Source organism: Mus musculus, chromosome 4 (genome assembly GCF_000001635.26).
Source record: "Mus musculus strain C57BL/6J chromosome 4, GRCm38.p6 C57BL/6J".
Taxonomy (NCBI): domain Eukaryota; kingdom Metazoa; phylum Chordata; class Mammalia; order Rodentia; family Muridae; genus Mus; species Mus musculus.
Genome location: NC_000070.6, coordinates 110198089 through 110222335, shown reverse-complemented (window position 1 = coordinate 110222335; position 24247 = coordinate 110198089). Strand labels below are relative to the sequence as shown.

Sequence of the window (24247 nt, the reverse complement as noted above, 5' to 3'; positions counted from 1 at the left end):
GCAATGGCCTGGAAAGTCTCCATCCAAGTGTTTCATGGGCCATAGAGTGGTATGGACCGTGGGCTTACCACGGGGGATGGGGGGGCTGGTTTACCTCACTTAGGACCTGGGGTGCTATTTGTTCTTTTTGCTATTTTTTCCACTTGTCTCCAATGAGACTCTGAGAATATCCCCAGACTGAGATCTGTGGGTCCTTCAAAAGGGTTCCCTGGTGCTCCATGACAACTGATGCTCATCGTAGCCATCTCTGAAAGAGCACCTTCTGAGTCTACCCTGTCACTTCAGCCTCTTACTAAGAAATGCTCAATTGAATCCGGTTACCTTTGCTTCAGCTCCTTGTCACATTAATTAAGAACAAACAGAACTGGAGCTGAGTGTGATGCTAATTCCAGCATTGAGGAGACTGAGACAGAGAGATTATATGAGTTCAAGGCTTCGTAGCCAAATGGGAGGGGCATAGGGAGAAGAGAGAGAGAGAGAGAGAGGGACAGAAAGAAAGAAAGGGTCTTGAAGACAGTAATAATACGAACAGGTGTTGGACTGATATTCAGCTTTCCCTGAGACTCTTGCAGGGTGCTGCGGTAGGTTTATCAACCTTAGATTTTTGACCAATAACTACTAAGAGGTTTGCATTTGGTTTGAGGTGGGTTTTTTTGTCCCTACATAATATAGAACACGCGTGCGTGCGTGCGTGCGTGCGTGCGTGCGTGCGTGCGTGCGTGTGTGTGTGTGCGTGTGTGCGTATTTGGGGTTTTTCTTCATTGAATTATATGTTTATAAATGATTTTATGTCTTACATAATTACATGACCCTTTCTTTAAATGATAAAAGCATAACCATCCCTAGAGCACAGCTCTTGTGCAAACTAGGGCGTGAGCAATCTCAGCACCAGTCTCAGATTAAGGGGTTGCCTCTGTCACTCTGAGTGAGCCCCTGAGAGCTGCAGTTTCGAGACGTAAGAAAGGTGCCTTATCACTAGGCAGCAGCCCAGGTCTTCAGAGAGCCCAACTAGGGAAGAGGCTGCTGGGGGGAGAGAGCTCTTCAGAAGGAACCTCCCTTCTTCTCTGGGGAGGAAGCAGGCTAGTTCTTCCACCTCTCCTGTAAGGATGCTGCTTAATCATTTTAACGTTTACTCTTTATTCTCCTAAAGGCGCTAGCACTGCCTCTGGGGATCTCTCCACGTCTGAGCTTTGCAGGTTCCCATTCACTTCACCAGCTCCTTTCTCTTGCCAGGGGTCTAGGGCAGCAGTGCCTCCTCCCTCCCCGCTTCTTCAGCTATCCACCTGCCTTGCTAAAGGCCTCCATTCCGCTGAGGCATCTTTTCTTTGCACTCGGCATAAGCAATTATTTCTCCTATCACGGTTCTTAATGCTTCCCAGAGAGTTAGCAGATCATTTTTTGCTGACGGATATCACCCCACCCAGAAATAATAGCCTGCCTCCTTCTATCTTGTTCATGACAAAAAGGCACTACCATCTCCCATCAAAGCTGTATCTCAGAGTGCAGGAGCCCTTGGCTGCCAAGGTCAGCCAAGGTGCTGGGTCACTGAATCCCCAACAAAAAGACTAAAGATATGCCATTGAAACTGGAGATGCCCAGTTGGACCAGCCAACCCCCAGTACCCACCTCTGTTGCTCTTTAGTGGGAGAATGCATTTGGCTCCTCTAATTTCAGGTGCCCCATTAACTTCCTTTGAATGACTTATTTTGAATACATACAGATATAGGGATATAGGGGGTTGGAAATAGAAATGGTTCTGTCTTCTCAGACCACTGAACTTGATACCATCCCAGCATCTTGAAGATCATTCTCTGGGTCCTGGGTCTGGATGACAAAAGAAAACTGGCCAGGTACAAGTTGGAAGCACATTCAAGTTTTCAGAAAGGCTTAGGTGGGGTTTGAGGGCATTTGTAAATGCAAAAGAAGCAATGGGGTCATGTGAGCCCCTCAAAATAACCACACATCTACACAGCCGGGGACTGCGATAGGGTTATATCTCTACATTAGAGAAAAGGGTGGGCCTCCTTGACCCAAGTCTTCCTGGTATCCTGTATTCCATTTTTCATCCCCCTGTTTTAAAGAGTCCTGACATTTGAATGTTGTCTGAAGGTGGATAACAAAGATAGATAGCGGGTTGTGTGCCCACATATCTACCCTGAAAGGCTACTGTTCCATTCTCCTGGGGGGAAAATTTGCAGTGAGGCTAGGGCATTATTTCAACCTTTTATTTAAAATAGCTGAGGAGAAAACCTGCATAGCTATCAGTACAGAATAGGAAACACAGAATAGCACAGAGCCCTTTATCATCAGAGCCATTCAAATGGAACCCGTCCCTTCTGGATGATCCCACGGCGTGAATCCTGACTAAATGAGCCTGTATGCCCTCTTAGCTCTGAGATGCTACAACTCAGCATTGTTTCTGGGCCTGGAACTGCTCAATTCAATGTAGTAGCCACTAGCTCCACATAGAGTTAATTAAGTAGTTAAATTCCCTAGTCACATTCAGATGTTGGGAGGACTCAGTAACTGTGTGGCAGTAGTAGCTATCATCAGACATTATGGGCATCAAATGTCTTCCTGAGCCCAGAAAGTTGGGTGAAGTGGTGTTGGTCTAGGACATCTCTGGCCCTGAGGATTAAAGAGACAGTTCTACATAGTACTCATGAGGCTGGGGGTAAGGTGGCTTGTCTGTTAAGGAGCAGAGAGCACATAGCCCTCCTTGAGTTTCCCCTTTTTCTCCACTCAAAAGAACTCTTAAGATAGTGAAGCCCCAGCTCTCCTATAAAACTATATGGGATGACCTTGGGCACCACTTTCCTTCTGCAAGTCTATGTCCTCTCTGGAAGATGGTTCTTTCCAGATCTAATAGTCTAATAAAATATTACAGCACGGCCATTCCAGCTTGGTACCTTCCCAAGAACAGTGACAGTTTGTGCCAAGAATGTAGCTTTTATTTCACTGTCCAGGTTGGTGTGGCCCAGTGGAAAGATCCCAGAACTTTGAGTCACATTCAAGTTTGTCTTCGTTTAGCTGCATGACCTTGGCAAAGTACTTAATCTCACTGCACCAGAATCTAACATCCAGAAGATGGAAATAATGATGTTTCATGTGTAGGCAATCATGGCTTGCAGCAAGTGCTCAACAGATGCTCTCAGGGATAAAGATGAGTAGGTGTAGCCCTGAGGTGAGTGACAGAGGCTCAGAGCAAGAGTGGGCAGATCTCTTTTTCTATCCCAGCCGTTCTGGAGATGCATTCAAAGAGAGTGGCTGTGACTCTCACTAAGGCACAGACAGCAAAGTCAGAAGTCCTGTATGGTAGGAAGTAGTGTGGAGTTTCCAGATGGCTTCAACACTCCTACCAGTCTTCCATGAAGCAGGAGGCAGGAGCTGCAAGTTAGCGGAGAGGAAGCTGTAGCACGCCTGGCATGTATTCTTCCCCTAACCACGACAAGAAGCCTCTTTAACATCTCGTCCACTTAGAGGACCCAGTCAAACATAAAGAGTCTCATACTAAGGGTGCACCTTTGACGGTCAAATGCTTTTTTTTTTTCTGGTTGTGATCCTAGCCTTTAATGGCTAAGCTCCACCCCAGTCTGATAGATTTTAAAAAATAAATTAAAAAAAAAAAAGAAGAAGAACTTTCAAGGCACATGAATCTATCATCACAACTTTCCTAAAAAGACATTCTGGGCCTCTTGTGTATCAGCTACTACTGTAGGCCTGCTGTGTCTCAGATACACTAATGATACCCTTAGATATTCCCCAACTATATGATTCTTTCCATTTGCATCAGCTCCTGTTAAAGCATATGAAACCCACTCACTAAAGTGAGTTAGACATTTAGTTTCAGTTGGGCTCCTGCCCTAGCAAAGCTTTGAAGGGAAGTGAGTATGTCAGGATAACTGTGATGTGCAACCTGATGGAGGAGGTGAGCTGTTAGGGACAGGTGACTGTGATGGGGGATAGGGCGTGATAGCTGTGACCATGGAGACAGACACTTCTGTAGCAGTCATGAAAAGAATCGCCATGTATACCTGGACCTCGTGGAGAACATGGCTAGGCCTAGAAGGGAATCGGGAATTCATTTTGCCACGAGGATAATCAAACACAAAGAACAAAGGCGTGGAGGTAGAAACTTTCAATACGTATCCAGAAACCTGGGACTGAGTTTTTGTCTGAACTGAAGCATAGGGTGCATGTGGAGGTCAGCAGGAGATGAGGTTGGGCCAGCTGCCAGGGCCAGATGCTCTGAATGCCTAGGTAAAGCATTCGGACTTCTATCACAAGGTGTTTAAGACACGCTGGGGAGTTCTAAGCAGGGGGAAAAATGTTATGGGATCAAACTGCACCCGAGATGTTGCCTTGAGGCCTTAACCCCAAGATTTTTTTTTTTAAGAATGGTCTGTATCAGGTGGCAGGTGTGGAACATAAAGGATAAAGCCACAAAAGCAGACACCTGGCCTGTTTGTGGGGAGGGCTGAGTCCACGGACACAGAGGTGAACCAGTCTCACAGTCAAAACTGTGGTCTCCAGGAGCCAGCTGGCTGCTTTCTGTTCTCCCTGCTCCCACAGGTGGGAGCACAGGTCCCTGGGAGGACTTGCTCATAAAAGCCCGGCAGCCCCAGAGTCTGCTCCCTGCTGCCATTCTCCTGGATTCTTTAGAGTGAACGTTCCCTGGGGACCTGCCTGCTCTGGGGAGTTTGTATTCACTCAGAGAATAGGGTGTTACAACAGGCTGGGGGAAAATCTGTAGCTTGATCTTCAAATAATGAAGGAAGCTGTGCATGTCTCCTCTGCTAGACTAGCAGTCCCGCATGTCAGGGACTGTTGTACACATTTCTGCTCCCCAGTGTCTAGAATAAAGCCTGTTTACATAGCAACCATGTCAAAGCCAAGGTTTATTGAGCACTTACTTTGGGCCAGTCTTTGTGCCTAGGAATCTTACATGCAAGTGGCTCTTTTAGAGAACTTCTGAGCTATGTTACTCAAGAGATACCTCTCAGGTACAAAGTCACACATCTGGAAAGGGAACAGAAATCATATCTAAATTTCACCAATACCAAAGCTGTTCCTAATCTCTATATCTTTTTTTTTCCTATTCTCTACTGGGATCTCTATTTCAGTTAAAGTAACATAAGCATACACTTTGGAGTAACATTTCAAAACGCAGTTCCCTAACATTCTAACTAGCACCCGTCAAGGATGGAGGCTCATAAGAACGGTAAGGATGTTCCTGGGGCCTCAAAGAAGAGCTTTGCAGCAGCCAGTGGTGTCCAGGGGTAGTGTAGGATCTTCATGTAGATGTGAACTTCCTGTTCTCAGAAATGTCTATGAGAGATGAGCCTTTCTTGGGTGCCCCTCTCTAGATTGTCAAGACCACTTCTAACACCTAGAATCCTAAGTTTGTTGCTATTGTGTCCTTTTGTAGTGGGTAAGGGGACTACAAACTCACAGGAAGAGAGATCTAGGGCATGTGGAAATGCTGAGAATCTCTGTCAAGATTGTGTATGCAGTCTGCAGTTCAGTCACCTGCCTTTGGGCCACCCTCACACAAAGAGGAGTGGCTTCTTCACTCACAGCTTTGTCTAGAACAAGAGCTGAGCTGACCTAGAAATGCCAATCTTCTCGTCAGAGATCCTAGATGAATGAAATGAGCACAATCCTGATGGTTCGAGGCAAGTAGAACTCTCCCAGGGCACTGTCTATAGCCCTGGGACACCTGAGCTCAAATCCACCAGCTCAGGAGGGACACCATGCCACCAATACAGTCCTTCTGCATGGGCTGAAGGTCAACATTTGCAGGATGTGTTTCAGATTAGCAGAGGACATTTGCAGTCCTTCTGCTGGAGTTTAACAATGTTTGAGGGAAGTTGAACTTTTTAGGTCCGTCTGAGGGTGAGCATTTGGATGCGAGATTGAGCAAATCTTTTCCCCATCACTTTTGCCTGGTCCTTCCCTCAGAGGTCCCTTGAACAAAGGGTTAAGAGAACAATAAACTGTGGCTCTAAATAGAGAAGAAAACTAAACAGGGCTTAGAAGGGGGATAGAACATTCCAGATGCTGTTCCTTTTCAGGCCTACCACTGCCCTGGGTTTGGGTCGGTCTCTGGGGTTCTGAGCTGTCATTCTCTCCAGCTCAGCTGAGATTCTGCCTCAAGGTCATCTTTGGGAGAAATAGTTTTTGATTGTGATATTGACTTTCCAGTCCCAACTCCCATTGCCCAAGAGTGTGCCTCAACATGCTACTCCCTGGACCCCAGCTCTAACTGCCCCGAACCAGTAGAAATGCAGGCCTTTGTCATGTGCTATGCAGCTACTGGGTAGTAGAGACTATGCACTGCCAGGCATTGTACAACCCTTGACCTCCTTTACCTCATTTGTCCTCACAGAAGAAGGCTGTGACCAAGCCACCATCTCCTCGTCATCTTACCACCAATCTCATTGCAGCTCCATCATCTCCCTCGTCCTTCTAACCGTCAACTTTTAGTCTTGGCATGGCACACATCTTGTGACTTTCTGGCAGTGGGTCACTATATTTGCTCATTTGTCCTCCCACTCACCCCATGTTTATTTAGAAAATCCTGGCATACCCGCTATCTGTTGAAGGTGAACAAGATGTGTTCCCACCACAGAGAGAGAGAGTTGATCTTCCAAAAGTGATTGCTGAGTGAGGTGATATCTCATTTTGAAACAAACTCCTCTTGGTCCTTCCAATCTCAGACTCTAGAGAGTACGAAGTCTATCTATCCCTTAGTACTTGTCTTGGTGAGGGTACACAGCTATGATTCTGGGTGCTTGGCCCAGTGATTGTTTTAGTGGAGGAACCAAGCTGTAGTTAACCCTGAAGAACCACAGACATCAGCATCATTCATCATGAGCTCTGGGTATTCATTCACTTTTGTCAGTGCCCTCTACAGGTTTCAGACCCTGTTCTGAGAGGTGGAGCCACAGATATATATATATATATATATATATATATATATATATATATATATCCACATATTCACACACCCCTCAAGAAAACCATAAGATTAGATGGGGAGTTAAGGTCATAACAAGCGTGCCTCTACAGAGGATCTCGGTTGAGGCAATTGCAGACAGGGAAGAATGCCCAGAGAAGGTGGCATTGAGCTAAGCCCTTACAAGAGTGAGATTTGGCCTCTTTCCCCCTGAATAAAGGCATTGCAGTGAGGGAGGTTGAACTTGGAGGGAACACAAATGTATTCAGATAACATCAGTAACTGGCAAGGTGAAGCAGGTAAGCCTTATTACTGTGGACGGATTTCTTCCTTCCTACCACAGTTCCTCCTGAATGAAAAACAGTTCTGCTATGCTGAAACCTGCTCTAGCCCCTAAGAAAACACAGGACAGGAGCACCTTCTGCGGAGTAGAGTCCTGCCCAGACAGTTACATGGAGCTGTTGATCCTTCAGCTCCCTGGCCTCAAGTGCACACACAGACCCACTATGTAGGGGCCACTGTGCTTCTCTGCCGTGAGCTGGGAAGATGTAGCATGTGCGGAGGCTCCCAGGCCACCCATCATTTTCTAGAAGATGTAGATACTGAAGGCAGCTGCCTGGCTCCATCAGGGCGAGGAGGCTAGCGAGGCAGATTAGTCATTCACATCATTTTCTGTTGAGTCAACATCTATATTTAGGTATAGAACTCATAAAGGGACCTAGTGTCCCTGTTATAGGAAGGGGGGCTGCGCCATGAGCAAAGGGTCTGCCCATCCTTCATCTTCTCTCTGAACTTATTTTCTTTGCCTGAAGATGTCACAAACAAGGCCAGCGTTGCTGCTCAACGTTAGCTCTTAATGTCAAAATCGTGTGCCCATACGTTTATGTGTACCCATAATCACACATGCACGGCCACGCATGCATTATCACCCTAATGGATTTAGTGGGTCTTCTGGATCTGTGGTATAGATTAAATAAAACTGCCAGCTGAGAAATGCTAAGGCATCTAGGTCCCTTCCTGTCCACCGTTGTCAGATGTACTCTGAAATGACTGCTTTCATCATCCATTCTGAGCCATAACCGCCCCAGAAATAGCTTTAGCAGGAAAGTGCTTTTGTTAGACTAGCTGTAAATTATATTTCAAATGTCTGATGTTGTTTTCTTTAAAAAATAAATAAATAAGTAAATGAAAGTCTAAAATTAATGACTGCTGGGGTTTGCTTTGCTTATGTGTACTGCTGAAGATTTGGCTTCTTGCAGATGGAATCTCAGATCTGTTTACAACTCTGTGTTAGCTTTTTGGGGAGGAAAAAAACAGCAGTTGGGAGATCTGGGAGGACAAATTTACAAAGTCAAGCTTATTATAAGCACCGTGGAGGCTCTCTCTTCTCTCCCACCACCCTTCCCCCCTCCTTCTTGTCTACCGTGCCCCCCATTCTGTTTGTTGTGGTTCTATCTGCCCTGCCTCAAAGTTAGAGGCAACCGGTCCTTGCAGATGTGACAACAAGGTCACATATCGAGTTTAACAAGCAGATGTTCATTCAACCCCATTTCACCAGCACTTTGTCATTCAGCGAGAGCAGACCTCATGGGAACAGATTGGAGCAACACAAAGGATGGGACATTGAAAAAAAAAAAATCTTACAGAGAACCTGATTGCTTTTATGCTTTGGATAGGGAATGGGGGTGGGGAGGATGGCACAGAGAGAAATGTGCAGAGCAGAATTTCAGGGGCTGGTTTTTTTTTTTTTTTTGGTTTATTCAAAGATTATTATGTGTTGGATACAGTAAATCATCTATACTCCCACATCCAGGAGGTAAATCTTCAGAACTTCATGCGTGGGTAGTTCTGCATTTAACAGCTGCCATACAGTAGCTATTTTGTTCTGCACTTAGAGACCCTTATCTGTGCGTTTGTTTTAAGTTCTATCAACAACTCTTCTTTTGTTCATCTCTTGTTGTTCTCCTGTTCTTATTCTTATACAAGAGCCATAGGTCCCCGGGACAGACAAGGGACTGTCATCTTGGTTGTTACCCCAGTCTCCTCCCGGAGGATGAGTGCCTTTCCTGCATTTAGCATCTCTCGCCTTCTCCTAGGTGTCCTACGCCCGCCCAAGCTCGGCCTCGATCAGGGATGCTAACCTGTATGTTAGTGGCCTTCCCAAGACCATGACCCAGAAGGAGCTGGAGCAGCTTTTCTCTCAATACGGTCGCATCATCACCTCACGCATCCTGGTTGATCAAGTCACAGGTTAAGTGTTTCCTTGTCGTTGGTGTCCCTGTACATCTATGCCCTCTTACTTACAGAAGTAGGCTCATGGTTGTTGAAGGTGAGGGTTTATAACTCGAACAGGCAGGTTTCTAACGCTTGTACATAGACTACCAGAATGGGCCTTCTTGAGAAGCCAGAGTCTCCACAGCTAAACTACTTGGCAGAGTTGTAAAGGAAGATTTGAGTGTCAAGTCGGGAGTGGGATTCTGTGGCCTTCAAAGTTTCTCTCAGCCTCCAGCCAGTGTGTGAAACTAACTATATGTACAGCTCTAGCTCCAGACCATAGTGATGTAGAACTAGAAGGAACTTCAAGCTCCCTTATTCTACACATCAGTAATCAGCTGAAGTAGGGAGTCAGATTTCCCACTGGCTCATCAACAATGCAGAGGTATGGACCAAGGTTCTAGTGCCAGGGTTCTTTGTCCATAAGAAAGAAACCCAACCAGCGTCTCAGGAAGAGATGTAAGGTAACTTGAGCTGCACTGTCCATTACAGTGTCTTGACTATGCCTGATTTGATGCCAATTTGAGATGCTTCCTATTTGATTCATGCTGCCATCTCCCATTGGTGTTGATTCTGCCTCAAACACTGTGCAGAGAGAGAGAGACGCTCCGAACCAAGGATAAAGGAGACAGAGAGCCTGCTTTCACATGACTCCAATATGGCAGATACTTGCCAGGGACTGTGCAGTTTCCCAAGAGAGCTCAGAAAAAGGTGTACTGTAGCTGGTTGTAGTCGTTGGAAAGTCTCCATGGCAGAGGTAATTTTGGAACAGAGCTTATGGAGAGTGATGCAGTTTCCTGGCAAAAAGGAAGGGATAGAGCAGGCTGAAGGCAGAAGGTAGAATGTTGAGAATGAGTATGGCTTGTTCAATGAGGGTCAGTATGGCCTGTGTGCATTTCAATAGGAGATTTGAAGCCAGATTGCCAAAAGCAACGATTGCTACCCCCAAAAGTCTGGATTTTATCTGCATGTAGCAAAGACCCAGGGAAAGGACATTTGTAGGTTTTCTTTGTTCCTGTTTAAGACAACAAAGAATGAGAGTCAGGGATAAAATGCTCCATCCAAAAAGTTCAGAAAAGCACAGACTATGTACCTACAGGGTGCAGTGTGTGGTCAGAGGGTGCTTTTCAGATCAATGACAGTTCCAGTTATGTGGTCTATAAGGCATTCTGCAGAACTTGGTAGTTTTGTGTGGCTATTGACAATAACTAAAGGTGAATAGGGACTGGGCAGGGCAGCTGTGAAGGCCTGGAGGGATACAGCCCTATGCTCTCTGCATTGGAGACATCTGCCCAGAGCAATGCCGGCAGAAGTGCACCCAAGCCTTTTGCTGAGTGACAGATTCAGGAAGCGGGCCTTGCAGGTGGCCTGAGTCAAGGCAAAATATCCACAGGGCACTTCCCAGTGATTACATTTGTTCACTCTTTACAAATGTTCTTTTTCTTTCCCCAGGGGTCTCTAGAGGGGTGGGATTCATCCGCTTTGATAAGAGGATTGAGGCAGAAGAAGCCATCAAAGGACTGAATGGCCAGAAGCCCAGCGGTGCTACAGAACCGATTACTGTGAAGTTTGCCAACAACCCCAGCCAGAAGTCCAGCCAGGCCCTGCTCTCCCAGCTGTACCAGTCCCCCAACAGGCGATACCCTGGCCCTCTCCACCACCAGGCTCAAAGATTCAGGTAGGCATGCCCACAGAGGACGGAGCCCACTACCCACCACACAGACACCAGTGTGGAATGACGCAAGGGCCAGGGAGCCCATAGCTCTGAAGGACAGAACAAGGCATATGTGCCCCGCCCAAGCCCTCATGTGTGGTGATTACTCAGAGCATCAATTTCTACTTCTACAAAAGCAAGCAATCAGACAAAATGCACTTCCTAGCCCTCTGCCGGCCTGTCACTGTGACTGTGAATTAAACTCGAGATTCACTAGTAGAAACAAAATCTCTGAATGTAGCTAGACAAGAAGAGTCTGTTTCAGTGGAGCTCATCATTAAGATGTTGCCATAGGCAGCAGCTCAGACTTAAGGCAGGGTAGACCCAAAGGCAGATCCTTGCCAGGCGTGGCTTGCTCTCACCTCTTTTCCTAAGTAATTCTGTTGGAGTCCAGGAAAGGAGAGACTCTCTTTAATATTGACTTGACTCTCTTAAGTCACATGCCCTGGGAAGAAGAAAAGGAAGATTCATCCATACCTTACTAGTGTTTCTTTGGAGACCCAACACCAGCAAGTCCCTGGTGCAATGGACAAGTTGCCTGAAAGGCAGGTTTTACCCAGGCCAGCAGTTAGACTCTAACCAGCCTCTGTTGTGCAGGGGAGATGCACGGACTTGACCTCCCCTTAGTAAATTCTAAGCAATTACTTTATTCTGCCCATGTAGCAACTTCCCTTTAATGAAAGGCTTTTCTTGCTGTCAAACCTCACGTGAGAAAATAGGTCCTTCTCTCTGTAATAGTAACCATTCATCTGGCTAGAGTGAGGAAAGAAATTGGCCTCTTCGTGTGTCCTCCTGTGCCCCATGACTCTGAAATGGTTAATAATTTCATAAAGGGCCCGAGCCATGTAATTTCTATTTTATGTGAACTCGCATGTAGTATTTATGTAAAAGAGCCTTTCCAGCAGGCTGCTGATGGTGGAAACTATGGTTACTACTGCCCCATAGTGTGAATAGCTTGTCCCCAAGTAAGGTAGTGCATTGGAGGAAGATTATCACATAATGACATTTTGCTGGGAGGTGCTTTGGGACTGTGAATAGTAAGCCGTTTGGGAGGGGTTGTCTGTTTGTTTTGGGGGGCGGTTGTTTTTTGTTTGTTTGTTTGCTTTTAAATCTTAGCTTGCAAAAACTCCCTGCCTTCCAAACTGTGTGTGTGGCCAGATTTAGTAAAAGCAGCCAGACTAACAGCAAAGGTCTGTTTCCTACGTGAAGTCCATGATGATGTGTTGTTAACCTGCAACAGATACCTCTGCTCACCAGCTTAGTTCTTAGATAAACAATGTAAGACCATCACCAGCTTTAACAGTTTCACAGATAGCATGAAAGGAAATTTGGACAAATTTTCTGGGGTAGGGAGATGTTGAATTAATTCAGACCTTGAAAGAAAACAGGGCTCGTTAGACACCTGCTTTGGACTCTAGCTTTGACCTGGACATGAATTACTTGCCATTGGAAACAAGAGAAAGAGAGAACTGCCCGTGGAGAGTCTCCTGAGCAGTGGGGAAAGTTGTCAAGCTTTTCTTCTTTGAAAATGGAGCATTCTTATTAATAGTTCCATTGAGTGATCTTGCCATCTGCGAGGCATTAACCCAGAGACCCTCCTTCTCTTTGCAGGCTGGACAATTTGCTTAATATGGCCTATGGCGTAAAGAGGTAATTAAAACTCCACAGATTGCCAGATGTCCGTGTTGGCACAGACTGGGGCTAGATTTTTTTTTTTAATTCACTAACTTTATTTTTTTTTTAATTCTTGTTTTTTTCTTCCACCAGCATGTCAAATTCTTAATTTTACTTTTGGACCTCGGTTAATTTTGTTTCTTTTGGGGCACACAAAAATGTATTTCTTTTTCTTTTTCTTTTTTCTTTTCTTTTTCCTTTTTTTCTTTTTTTTTTTTTCTTTTTTTTTTTTTTTCCTTTTTGCAGGTGGGCTTTCCCTATGGTTCAGGTGCCACAGCTACCAAGTCCTGGGTGATCTGATCTAGTCCTGTGTGCCTTCCCTTGAGAGAAAGCCCTGACTTTTCTGGCTGATTTTGCAAACTTGCCAAGCACCTGTCTTACATTTCTTATGAGGATTCAGTTTAAGAGGTCAGATCCCAGCAAATAAAAATTAGAACGTTTTGCTAATCATGCCTGACAATCTTGTGATTTTAAGTAGGAAAAAAAAATTTTTTTTTAACTTTAAGCCCTGGCCAAATCATGAATTAAGACATGGATGGCTTCTTTGACTCTCCTCATCTCACTGTGCATTGCGAGGCACATCTTGAGAATGAAGTGTATCTGTGTGCACCTCAACCAAGGGTTTCTTTTATTATAGCTCTCAGCTGTTATCATAAGTATTCTCTCAGTTATATGTGTGGGAGGGCTTACATTTGAGGTTTCTTTCATTTAAAAAATATTAAAGATTATTAAAGAATAAAAAGTCATCCTTTTATAGGGCTGGGGACTGAAAAAGGCCCAAGGGTTTGAGAGTTTCTAAATGTCATCAAAAGGTTTTCCAGGCCCAACCTGAAATCAGAGTCTTGAAAGTTAGGTTAGGTGGGTTATGTCACTATATCCGTGAGGTTCCCTTATGTGACCTGAGAGGCTCCACTGCACTGCCAGGGACACAGGTAGCATCCTCACCTTCCTCAATAGAGATGTGCTCCTTAATGCCCCTTCATCAATTGAACGAAAGGGATGTGGTCTTAAAGAGCCACCAGTACAATCCCTACTTTATCCAGGTCTTTTACCACTTGGCTATGCATGGTAAGCACCCTGATTCTGGGATCTAGCACACCCATGAAGGGAGTAAGCTGACTGCAGCTTCATAGCAGAGAGAGCAGCAGCCTCTGAAATCCCAATCCCAGCACTGGTGATGCTGACCATGACTTAACTCCACATGTGTAGCGCACTGCTTGCCTGTTCCCAGGCACACTGCATCTTTCTAGCTCTATTCCATACCTTTGCTGCTCTTTAACTTTGGTGAGTGAGCTATGTGGAAAAGGTTGTAACACACATGAGACGAGGAACAACTGGTCCATGTGTTGCCACATCATCCAGCGTCCAGTCCAGCCCAGCCCAGCCCTACCAAGTGTAGCCAGCACTAGTCAGTAACACAATCCTCCTTTTTATTAAATCAAGATTTGGATGTGGCCTCCGTCCTACCTTAGTGTTCCAGGTAATTATCACCAACTTGAGTGGCAATCCTACTTAAAACCCCTTTACTGGCTCTGATCTTGACCTTATAACAAGTAAGGTTGCTTTGTGCACCCACACGGAAAGATGTCAGGCTGAAGGAGAAATAGTTTATAAGTCAGTCTTTAAAAATAATACAAATAATAATTAAATCGTTTTACCCCTTTAAGGATATGTACCATAAATAGTTTTTTATTCTGTTTTATTGTTAGTTTTTAAGCAAAAGGAAAACCTGGTTTGTTGAATAGTAGCCAAAAAAAAAAAAACAAAAAAACAAACAAACAAAAAAAAAACCTACTGAGTTGTTCTTCATAGCATATCTTTAGATTACTATCTAAATTCTAGTTAAATGTGAAACTCTAATGACTTCTAAACTTCCAAGAATGTCTGTTTACTTTTTAAAATAGTCATAACTTGCACCTTGTCCCATACCCCCGTCTATTTTGGACTTCCTCTTCTCCCATTCCCTCCCTCTCACTCCTCAAAATTTTCAACCAAATGAAAAGCAATCTGGTCAGCAGGGAACAGGTCAAAGTTCAGGGTGAAAAAAAAATATTGCCAATACTGTTCTGCCACAGACTCTGGTATCCTAACTGTTTTTTCCATCACAAATGCCACATGGGTTTATTTTGTCAGTGAATAAAACCTACAGGTTTTTTTTTCTTTTCAATTCTAAACAAACATAAAAACATGGCATTTCTAACCTAAAGCAATAGTTGCACTGAAGAAAAGAGTAGTTTTATGCTTTTCTAATATATAGCAATTCAAAAATTATAACTGCACAAACCACTTGAGGTCTTGTTCCAATGATGCTCAGAAATGGATTTGAGACGATATAGTATGAAGGAGTAGTACATCTATTATAACTGCTCCAATTCTATGGGAGAAACCTCATAAATAAATGCTGAAAAGAACATGAGCCACTCATCTGGTTAATAACAAGATACCTCCTCATGTGTTTACAACCTTAGTGGCACCAAGAGGTCTCTGACAGACGTTAGTGGAGGGCCGTGATGATGGTACAATTGAGCGCTTCTAGGGCCATCCCTTAGTCTCCTAAAAAGTAACAGAGTAACATTTTCCAAGCACCGACATCAAAATTGTCATTCACTCAATTAATAAACATATATTTTTTCCTATGGGCCACTGTGTCTGTGAGAGCCTGTGTGCACTCCACTGAATGAATAAACCCAGCATTAGAATGAGTGAACCAGAGTCCCTTCCCCATAGAATTCACAGTCTATGGCCGGGTAGGTTTGGGGTGGGGGAATGTATGAACATAGACTGTGTTAGAACTGTGTAAAGCCTTGATCTGGGGGCCTCTCGTGGCTTTTAGGAAATGACTTGGTCATTCTCTTGGCATGCACATGCCTTAGCTGTCTATCTCATTGAGAGAAATATCACAGATGTTAGCTTTTGCATTTTGGTTTTGAAACCCTGAAGACTCTCCTGCAAACACTCACTCAGCCCTTTGCCCCGTGTCTGTGTCTGTGCATCTGTGTGTCATCCATGGTCAGACTGATGTCTGGACCAGTCCCCCCTTCTGCTTGTCCCCCCAGGTTCTCCCCAATCACCATTGACGGGATGACAAGTCTTGTGGGAATGAACATCCCTGGTCACACAGGGACAGGCTGGTGCATCTTCGTCTATAACCTGTCCCCTGATTCTGATGAGAGTGTCCTCTGGCAGCTCTTTGGCCCCTTTGGCGCAGTGAACAACGTCAAGGTCATCCGTGACTTCAACACCAACAAGTGCAAGGGATTCGGCTTCGTCACCATGACCAACTACGATGAGGCAGCCATGGCCATCGCCAGCCTCAATGGCTATCGCCTGGGAGACAGAGTGTTGCAAGTTTCCTTTAAAACCAACAAAGCCCACAAATCCTGAATTTCTCACCCTTACTTATTAAAATATATATATAAATATATACGAACAAAACATGCGCGCACACACATACACAAAAGAGAGAGACAAACTTTCCAAGGCTTATATTCAACCATGGACTTTATAAGCCCGCGTTGCCTAAGTATTAAAACATTGGATTATCCTGAGGTGTACCAGGAAAGGATTTTATAATGCTTAGAAAAAAAAAGAAAAAAAAAACAAAAAAATACCTTTGATGCATTGAATGTTCTTTCATAGCTGTCGTTGTTGAATATAATATACATAGATAGCAATGTGCAGGGATTTTTACCCAGCCAGCTAACTTTACCACCTTCCTTGAAGGTGGGTCTTTTTAAGATGACCATTCGCTCATTTGAAGAAGAAAAACAAAAAACACAAAAAAATAACAAACAATTTTTACAAAGTAATGGAATTCAAAGGAAGAAAAAAAAGATTTTTCTTTTTTGTCAAAAATGTTGATCCAATCAGATTGGTTAAAAAACCCCCACACAAATTAAAGAGGAATAATAAAAATTGCAAAAATGAAAAAAAACTTTTGCAAATTTTTTTATTTTTCCTTTTTCTTTTATATCATGTGAACTAAAACAGTCTTCTGTTAGGGGACGGGGAAAGGGGGTGTACCTGATGACATTAACAATTTAATAACATTAACATTGTTGCCAAAGAGGTGGTCTCTTTGCTGAAAATGGGTTTCAAGAAAAATCTATTTTTATAAAATATAAAGAATTTTTACAAGAGAATCTGGATTTGAGAAAAAATATTTTGACTGGCTAATTTAGGGGAAATTGACAACTTTGTCGCGTTCATACTGCACTGGTAACTTTTTAGAGATCAAGATGTGTGTTTTAAACTGGATTCGTAGACTGTTTTTTGAAGGATGGGCTATAAACAGATGATCTTCATATCTTTTCATAGCATGTAATAATAATAAAAAATATTAATTGCTAGGGAAAAGGAGTGTTCGTTCTACCCAGGGTACCACAGTTCCCCACAGTCAAAACCCAAAAGCAAGGAGATGAGTTGAAAGACAGTTTTTCTTTAAGTCATCAGTATGGGATGTCAGCAGAACAAAAATTAAAAAGATTCATTTTCCTTTTAATCTAAAACTTCCTTAGTTTGAGCAGTAGGTGCTACAGAATTATTTACATATCTTAGTATCATAGTTAAATGTAAGCGTGTTTAGGAGAGGAGACACAAGATACATTTGCTTTACATTCGTTAAGCAATTTTCTAATTCACTTTGTAGCCCGTGCTGATAAAATTGGGCTGTGTGGGTACATTTGAAACACTGTTTATGTTGCTTGAAACACTTATTTATTTAATTGCAGATGTGATGATGATGCCTCTGGCCAAGATCAAATATAGCTAGATTGGCTAGACTACTTGTTTGTTTACTTAGACTTTGGGAAGAAGCATATTACTGTGTCCTTCTGTTGTGTGTGTGTATGTGTACATATAATATAAATATATATATAAAGTTATTTTTTTCCTTTGGTTAATTTATTATAAGTTGTAACACTTGGCTAGTTTTGTTTGTATATGTCTTAAGATGTTTTCTTATGATATTTAAGTGACAGTTAAAGAGGTATCAAGGTAACTTGTGTAGAACTATTGTTTGATATATTGTCATGTTTGTTGTGAATATTTTTTCTTACTGCACAGTAGAAAATTAAAAAAAAAAACTGGGTCTTTATTTTAATGTAATTCAGATTGGGGAAAACTAAACAGAGCTAAGGGAACAAAAGGACCGTGGGAGCAAACTCCCACGTCCAGTGCACTGATCATTTTAGTACGTTTGTGCTTTGTATGGTTATATATTTAAAACAAAAATGAAACAAAAAAAAATACAAGAGTTCATGCTCTTCCCTGGGTAATAGAAACAGTTACTCGCTATGCATAATCTAGTTGATAGTAAAATTTGCTATTGCTTTTCTTGTCTTGTTACATAAAATCTTTTCAATACAAGTTTAGTCTTAATGGTAATAAAACGTTATGGTTATTTATAACTTGTGCTTATTTTGTGCATTTTTTCCCATGCTGAACCCACTAAGTGCATGTAGACAGGACTGTTGTTTGCACATTGAAGAGGCAAACTTTGTAGTAGTCGTTGTAGTGGTAGACAGATAACGAAAACCGAGGCTGCATCATAGACTACTCCTTTAAATTTTTTTTCTATTTTTTTTTCCTCTTTTCGGTTTTTGGAGAAAAATAAATAACACCAGATTTCAGTTCAGAGAACACTCGTTCAACATTCAGGGAAACCTTTATATGTCACCTGCTATGAATGAATGCAGTTTGCTGGCAAAGTTCTGATGCATTTGCTAAGCATTCATGGGAAAGGCATGCCAAAATCTCTTCTCTATGATGTGTTCAATCTGAGGGAAAAAAAAGGAAAAAAAATCTTAGGACCAGGCAGTTGTATACTTTAGTTATAAATGAATGACTTCATGTTAATCTTGCTAGTTTAGATGATTTCTGAGGGAAAGTATTGTAAATGTTTTTTTTTCATAATCTTGTTGTGTTTGAATTATTTGTACTTTATCTGTCCAGACAATAAATGAAAGTGTGTAGAATGAATTTGAGCTTCCCAAATTTTTAAATGTGTTTATTCGAACTTTTTTTTCCATAGTCTATGCAGAGTTCCCTGATATGCTCTCGTTACATAAATAAAGGAATAGAGTAAAGTTCTGTTTTGCCCCTTAGCCCGCTCTGTCAAGGTTACTCAGTATTTAGAAGTCATTGCCCTAATTGTATGCTACTTAAAAGTATGGTCCCTAACAGGCAGTACCTTGTCCTCCGAGAGCCCGTTAGAAATGCAGAGTCTCGGGCTGAAGGCAAATTTATACAGAAGCAGATCCGGGATGAATCACAGGCCCTTTAAAGTTTGAGGCACACTGTCTATTTGGTAAGCCAGAAGATTTGGTATTTCCTGTGGCATTATGACATGTTCCTATCAGTTATTTATAAGAATACCTGTGGCATGTTAGGAAGACAAAGGTCACTATTTACAAAGCACCCATAATGCTTCAGCCAGGCTGTGTGGGGATTACTATATATATTCTGTCACTTAATTCTCTCAGCAGTCTGTGAAGAGCAGCTAGCATCATCCACATGTCACAGGGGATGCGGGCAAGGCTCCATGAGTCGAGTAACCTATGGAGGATGCGGACTACTTGTTCTGACAAGAAAGATCATCTTTTATCATTGAGCTCACTTTTATTTAGAAGAAGCAAAGACATGACTTTCTATTTGAGAAGGAACTCGGCACAGAGACTTGCTTGTGCAGTGTAAAAAGGTCAGGACTTATCCACGACCTATGAAGGTTAAAAAGTGTCTTCCTTATCATGAAGTCACGTTAAAATCTGCCCTGAACTTTACAGAATGAGTGTTTTATCCGTTTCTGAATGTGATCCTTCCTTGATGATCTACTGTCTGTCTTTCATTTCCATTTTCTCACTAATTGAAAATTCATAATGCCCAATAAAACATCCACCATCCGTAAACTGACACTTCAAGGAAAAAAAAATTGCCCCCACTGATCCAGATGGATGAATAGCCCAATTCTCTTCCTTTTCTCATTAACCCCTTTTTATTATTATATTAAATTACCACATCAGTTGGGATAATTAAATTCAGGGCATAGAATGGGATTTAATTAACCAAGCTAAATATTAAACCTGTAAGTCAGCCTGTACCTCAACAGTTGAACTCAAAATGTCTCTCTAGTCTTCTCTAAATACAGCCCTGTGTTTCGTTTGTAAAGGAAAATGAACATTTAAACAAATAGCTGCCCCCAGAAAATAACACAGCTTCACAAATATGTTTGTAGGGTCTAAAAGCTTTGCAATTAACCCTGTGATATTTGCCACTCATCAGGGGTCATGTTGGTGTTGGACTATGGAAAGATGCGATAATGCTTCTCATTCATGTAGTTCATTCCCACACCCCAGTAATAGATCCATGCAGAAAGTTTCACAAATAGATGTAGGTTTTTAAATAGGTTCTGAAGATGTCCTTAGAAGGACACATTCCACACACACACACACACACTTCCCAACATAGGCACAATGTGTCTGCTTAATGTGGAATAAAAAAAAAAAAATTCCTCTTGTTGCAGCTGTCTGTCCATTACCTTAAATTTCCAGGCAAATATAGTTTCCGTGGGTGTTTGTAGGGAGCTCTAGCAAATCACAAGAATGTGGAGAGATTATTAAATTTCTTTGAGGTCCAGGGTATACTGTATTTTGCTTGGATGAAAAATTGCATGTCACAGGAGGCTGACACCATTTAGTTAGTGTAATTTCTATCAAAAAGATAGGAAGAGTGTTATGGGTCCTGTCTCTCTCTCTCTCTCTCTCTCTCTCTCTCTCTCTCTCTCTCTCTCTCTGTGAGTGTGTGTGTGGGGGGGATGATGGGTATGTGAGTGTGGTGTGTGCTCGAGCACTCGTGCGGTCTCTGTAACTGTACCATATAAGCACTGCTCAAATCAAAACATAACCTGGATCACACATTGACCAGATGATAATTTCAGCTGGAAATCTTTATTCATTTGAGTCCTGCTTAAATTTCTTTCAAAATCAATTGTTTATTCATTTGTAGATATGATATTCAACTCCCCAAAGGAACAACATTTCAAAGTCTTGTGGGGCTAATACTTCTTAGATAACTTAAATATCTTCATTTGGCACAGAGTCACCTTTGAAATAGATAATTCAAGACCCCACTCCCTCTCTAAGCAGCACTGTAGGCACTGTGCAGCCATTTCTTAATAAACACACACATATGCGAACAGGTGGAGATAATGTATAATTATTTCTCAATGGATGTATACAAGCAAGCAGGTAGAGGCAAGTTTTGTACAACTAAGTTAGAAGCTGCACTTTTCACTTTTAAATGTGAATTCAAAAACCATCTCTGGCAGACAGAAGAAATGTTTTCTCTAAACGGAAGTCATTAAAATCTTAATTCGAAGCCATCCTGCCTGAATTTCTCCCCCAGCCTTATAGAGAGCTGAGGAACACTGCTCTATAATAAATACCCTCTACCCTCCGCTGCCTTTGTTCTACCTGATGAGAGGAATAATAAAAGGAAATTACATTTTATTTCCATGAGCTAAAAGCAAGTTTAATATTGTCCAAAAATGACTCGTACCATTTCTTTATCTTATTAGCTTTTTGGCATATTAGGTAATAAGATAATTTCTCCTGGTGCAGTATTTATGTAAGAATCGTATTTCTCTGTGTGCAGATCACTTACAGAAGTGTCTGTTAACAGGAGAGAATGATGCATAATCGGCACTTAGGATTAAAATAGATCTGAGAACACGAATGTGTTCCTTCAATTAAAGGAACAGCATTGCTCCAGACTCATCTTTTTTGTTTCTGCCACAGAATGAAAACTGGCTTAAAATCACCCAACCCCAGGTTAATTACCAGGAGGCTTTCATTGTAAGTTCAGCTTAATCTACTAGTGGTTCAAATTCAAAGTGGACTCACATGACTCTCCAGGATGCCTTATAATTAGTTCAGAAACTCTCTAACAAAGTCCTTGAGATATAAACAAATGTTTCTAGGGACAGGACCAGTATGTTGAAAGCCTTTGCTATTCCAACTGCTAACATGTGTATTCTACTGAAGGGCATCATTGCCCGTTTACATTGAACAAAAAAGACTCAGAGAGATTAGGTAACTTGTGCAAGTAGATAACGAAGCAAAAATTTAAACCTAGGTCTGTCTAGTCCCTGATACCCCATTATATTGCCCTGGCTCTGAGCCAATGTCTCCTTCACAGGAGTCAAAACAATTACCAAATGGTCTTTCCTTCAGTAAAAAGTAGAGATGAGCCCAGTTTTGTAAAATAACAAGGGAAATTCCATTAATGAATGTACTCTGCTGGGATTAAACTCCTCCTCAGATCTTTAATAGAAAAATGGATCCCATAACATGTCTTCCAGACAAATGGATAAAGAAAACCTGACAGTGATACTTTTAAAGCACTATTGTTCAATGGCGATTTAAAAATAAAATTGAACTATTGACAGGTTTGTATTAATTGCCAGAAGTTATTGAGATATAAAGCAGTTGAGGATGGAAGTGGGGGGATGTAGGACTACTGCTGTATCCTCCAGAGTGAACACCAGCAGTTGAGGATGGAAGTGGGATGTAGGACTACTGCTGTGTCCTCCAGAGTGAACACTGTGACTCACACGACTCGCGGAAGATAAAGAGCCACCTCCTTTGAGGTCTTTTGTTAGAGCCTGAATCCCACTCATAAGTCTCCTTCCTTGGGGCTTAGTCATCCCTAAAGACCTGGTGGCGGTGGCCATGCTCTAGAATTAAGTTTCAGTGCTTGACTTTCGGGGTGCATTCAGACCATAGCAATGGTGAAATGAAGGTAAACAGAGACAGTAAGTATAACACCCCCATCCATAACTGCAGTCAGGATGTAAAGAATAAAAAAGAACACTAAGTCCTCTTAGCTACCCTTCAGAGTGGCCCCACTTGTCTCCCCAGGAAGCATTGGGTGAGCCGACAGCATCTGTGTGAGCTCTCCTATCTTTAACACCACTGCCCCTGGATTCACAGAGCGTTACTAAAAGATGCATAACAGACTCTTCATTTAATATCTGACAGAAACAAGCTCAAAGAAACCTAGTTTCAATCCAATTTCTTTCCACTGAAACATGTTAGTGGAGTTTACTATAGCACTCCGATTTCCTGCCACCCACCTAGGAATGAGGTTCACCTGGCTAGGTACTGAAGAGAAATCTGCTGAAGCTTAGTCAAGTCCATGCTGGAACCCTTATTCTAGACACTGTGTGTCAGGCACTGCAGCAGGGGCATGGGGAGCAGACATGGCCAGACTGCTCTTCTCTTGTTTCTACTTTGTGAGTGACACTCCATCAGATTATAAGAGAAAAGAAGATACAATGTAAACTTGAACTTTGATACAAAAATGTGTAGGGCAATGATGTGCATGCCATCTGTGAGAGAGGGAGAGCCACGGGGCATTTAAAAATGTTGGGGGGTGGAGGAGGACAGGGGAGTGGGGGAGGAGGAGGAAGAGAAAGAGGAATACTCTAGAATCCAGGAAGAACAACCTAAGACACATGATGGCCCTACTGAGCTAGGGAAAGCCCTAGGAAATCAGTTCAACTTCTGCATTTGAATTGGGGGGGGGGAGGGTACAATTATCTCATTTCACAGCCATCAAGGTTCCTCTCCTTAAAATGCCATTCCTCTGCATAATCACCATTTCACTCAAAGTATATACAATACACTTTCTGAGAAACCTTCCATGACCCTAGGGTGGGTTAGTGATTCCTTGGTGATTCTGTGTATCACAGCACTCTCTGGGTAGCATGTTGAAATTGAAGGCAAGCCTCCCTGGGAGCAGAGGAATCAGTCAGGAATCAGTCACCGTAGAAGAACTCAAGTGTAGGCAGAGTATATAGGGCCCATATCAAAGATGCAGGGTATTTGGGGAGCACAGAGGAAGCAGTAGTGGTGGTAGGGTGGGGCAAAGTCAATGTGTAACAGGAAAAGGCATGCTAGAGGTGTTTAGGAATCAGTCATCCATTGAAAGGAATTGGAGGAGGCATGGGTGAGTTGAGAACCATTGTGTTGGGAAGGAAGGAAGTGACCCAAGACAAGAGTTAGAGACTGCAACTCTGTCGGGGACTTGCTGTGTGACACTGCTGCTGTCTGGAGAGTGAGAGAATAATGACATGTTGCAAAAGATTAGAGTGGAGTGGGAAGTGAGGCCCAGTGAAATGCTGGAAGACGCCCTGTGACTCCACAGCAGACAGAAGGCAAGATGCTGGGATGAAAGTGATCGCCAGCACCAAACCATCAAGCCAGAGAGTGGACTCTGATTTTTTTTCACTGTAATTCAGAGTAATGAGAGCAAGGCATAGTGACATATGTATGTGATCTCAACTCTTGGAAGGCTGAAGCAGGATAGTGAACTCCAAGGCACCTAGACTATATAGTGAGATACCAAGCCACCTTGATTACATTTCAAGTCTGTCTCAAAAGCAGGGCTGGGAGATAGCTCTGTCTATAACTCGATGGCCTTGCAAACACCATGACCTGAGTTTAAATACCCAGAACCATTTTTTAAGTCAGGTATTATAGTGGACCTGTGTTCTTCCCACTGGGGAGGCAGAGATGGGAAGGTCCCTGGCACTAAGTGTCTAACCAGCCTACCCTCCATGGCAAATTCCA

At 42.7% G+C, this 24247-nt stretch overlaps 1 protein-coding gene across 30 annotated transcripts in view; it reads left to right on the top strand.

The window, feature by feature from the left end:
- Elavl4 (ELAV like RNA binding protein 4) overlaps positions 1-18599 on the top strand; it is a 148203-nt gene extending 129604 nt beyond the window's left edge. For 11 of the 30 annotated variants that reach the window (XM_006502798.4, XM_006502800.3, XM_006502794.4 and 8 more), the window contains exons 4-7: positions 9055-9208; positions 10685-10910; positions 12558-12596; positions 15635-18599. In XM_006502798.4, the coding sequence (XP_006502861.1) occupies positions 9055-9208; positions 10685-10910; positions 12558-12596; positions 15635-16004 (789 nt within the window). In that variant the 3' untranslated portion in view covers positions 16005-18599. The remainder of the gene's footprint in view (positions 1-9054; positions 9209-10684; positions 10911-12557; positions 12597-15634) is intronic. The other 19 variants (XM_030253254.1, XM_030253257.1, XM_030253249.1 and 16 more) reach the window with 3 other exon arrangements.
- Positions 18600-24247: the final 5648 nt, after the last annotated feature.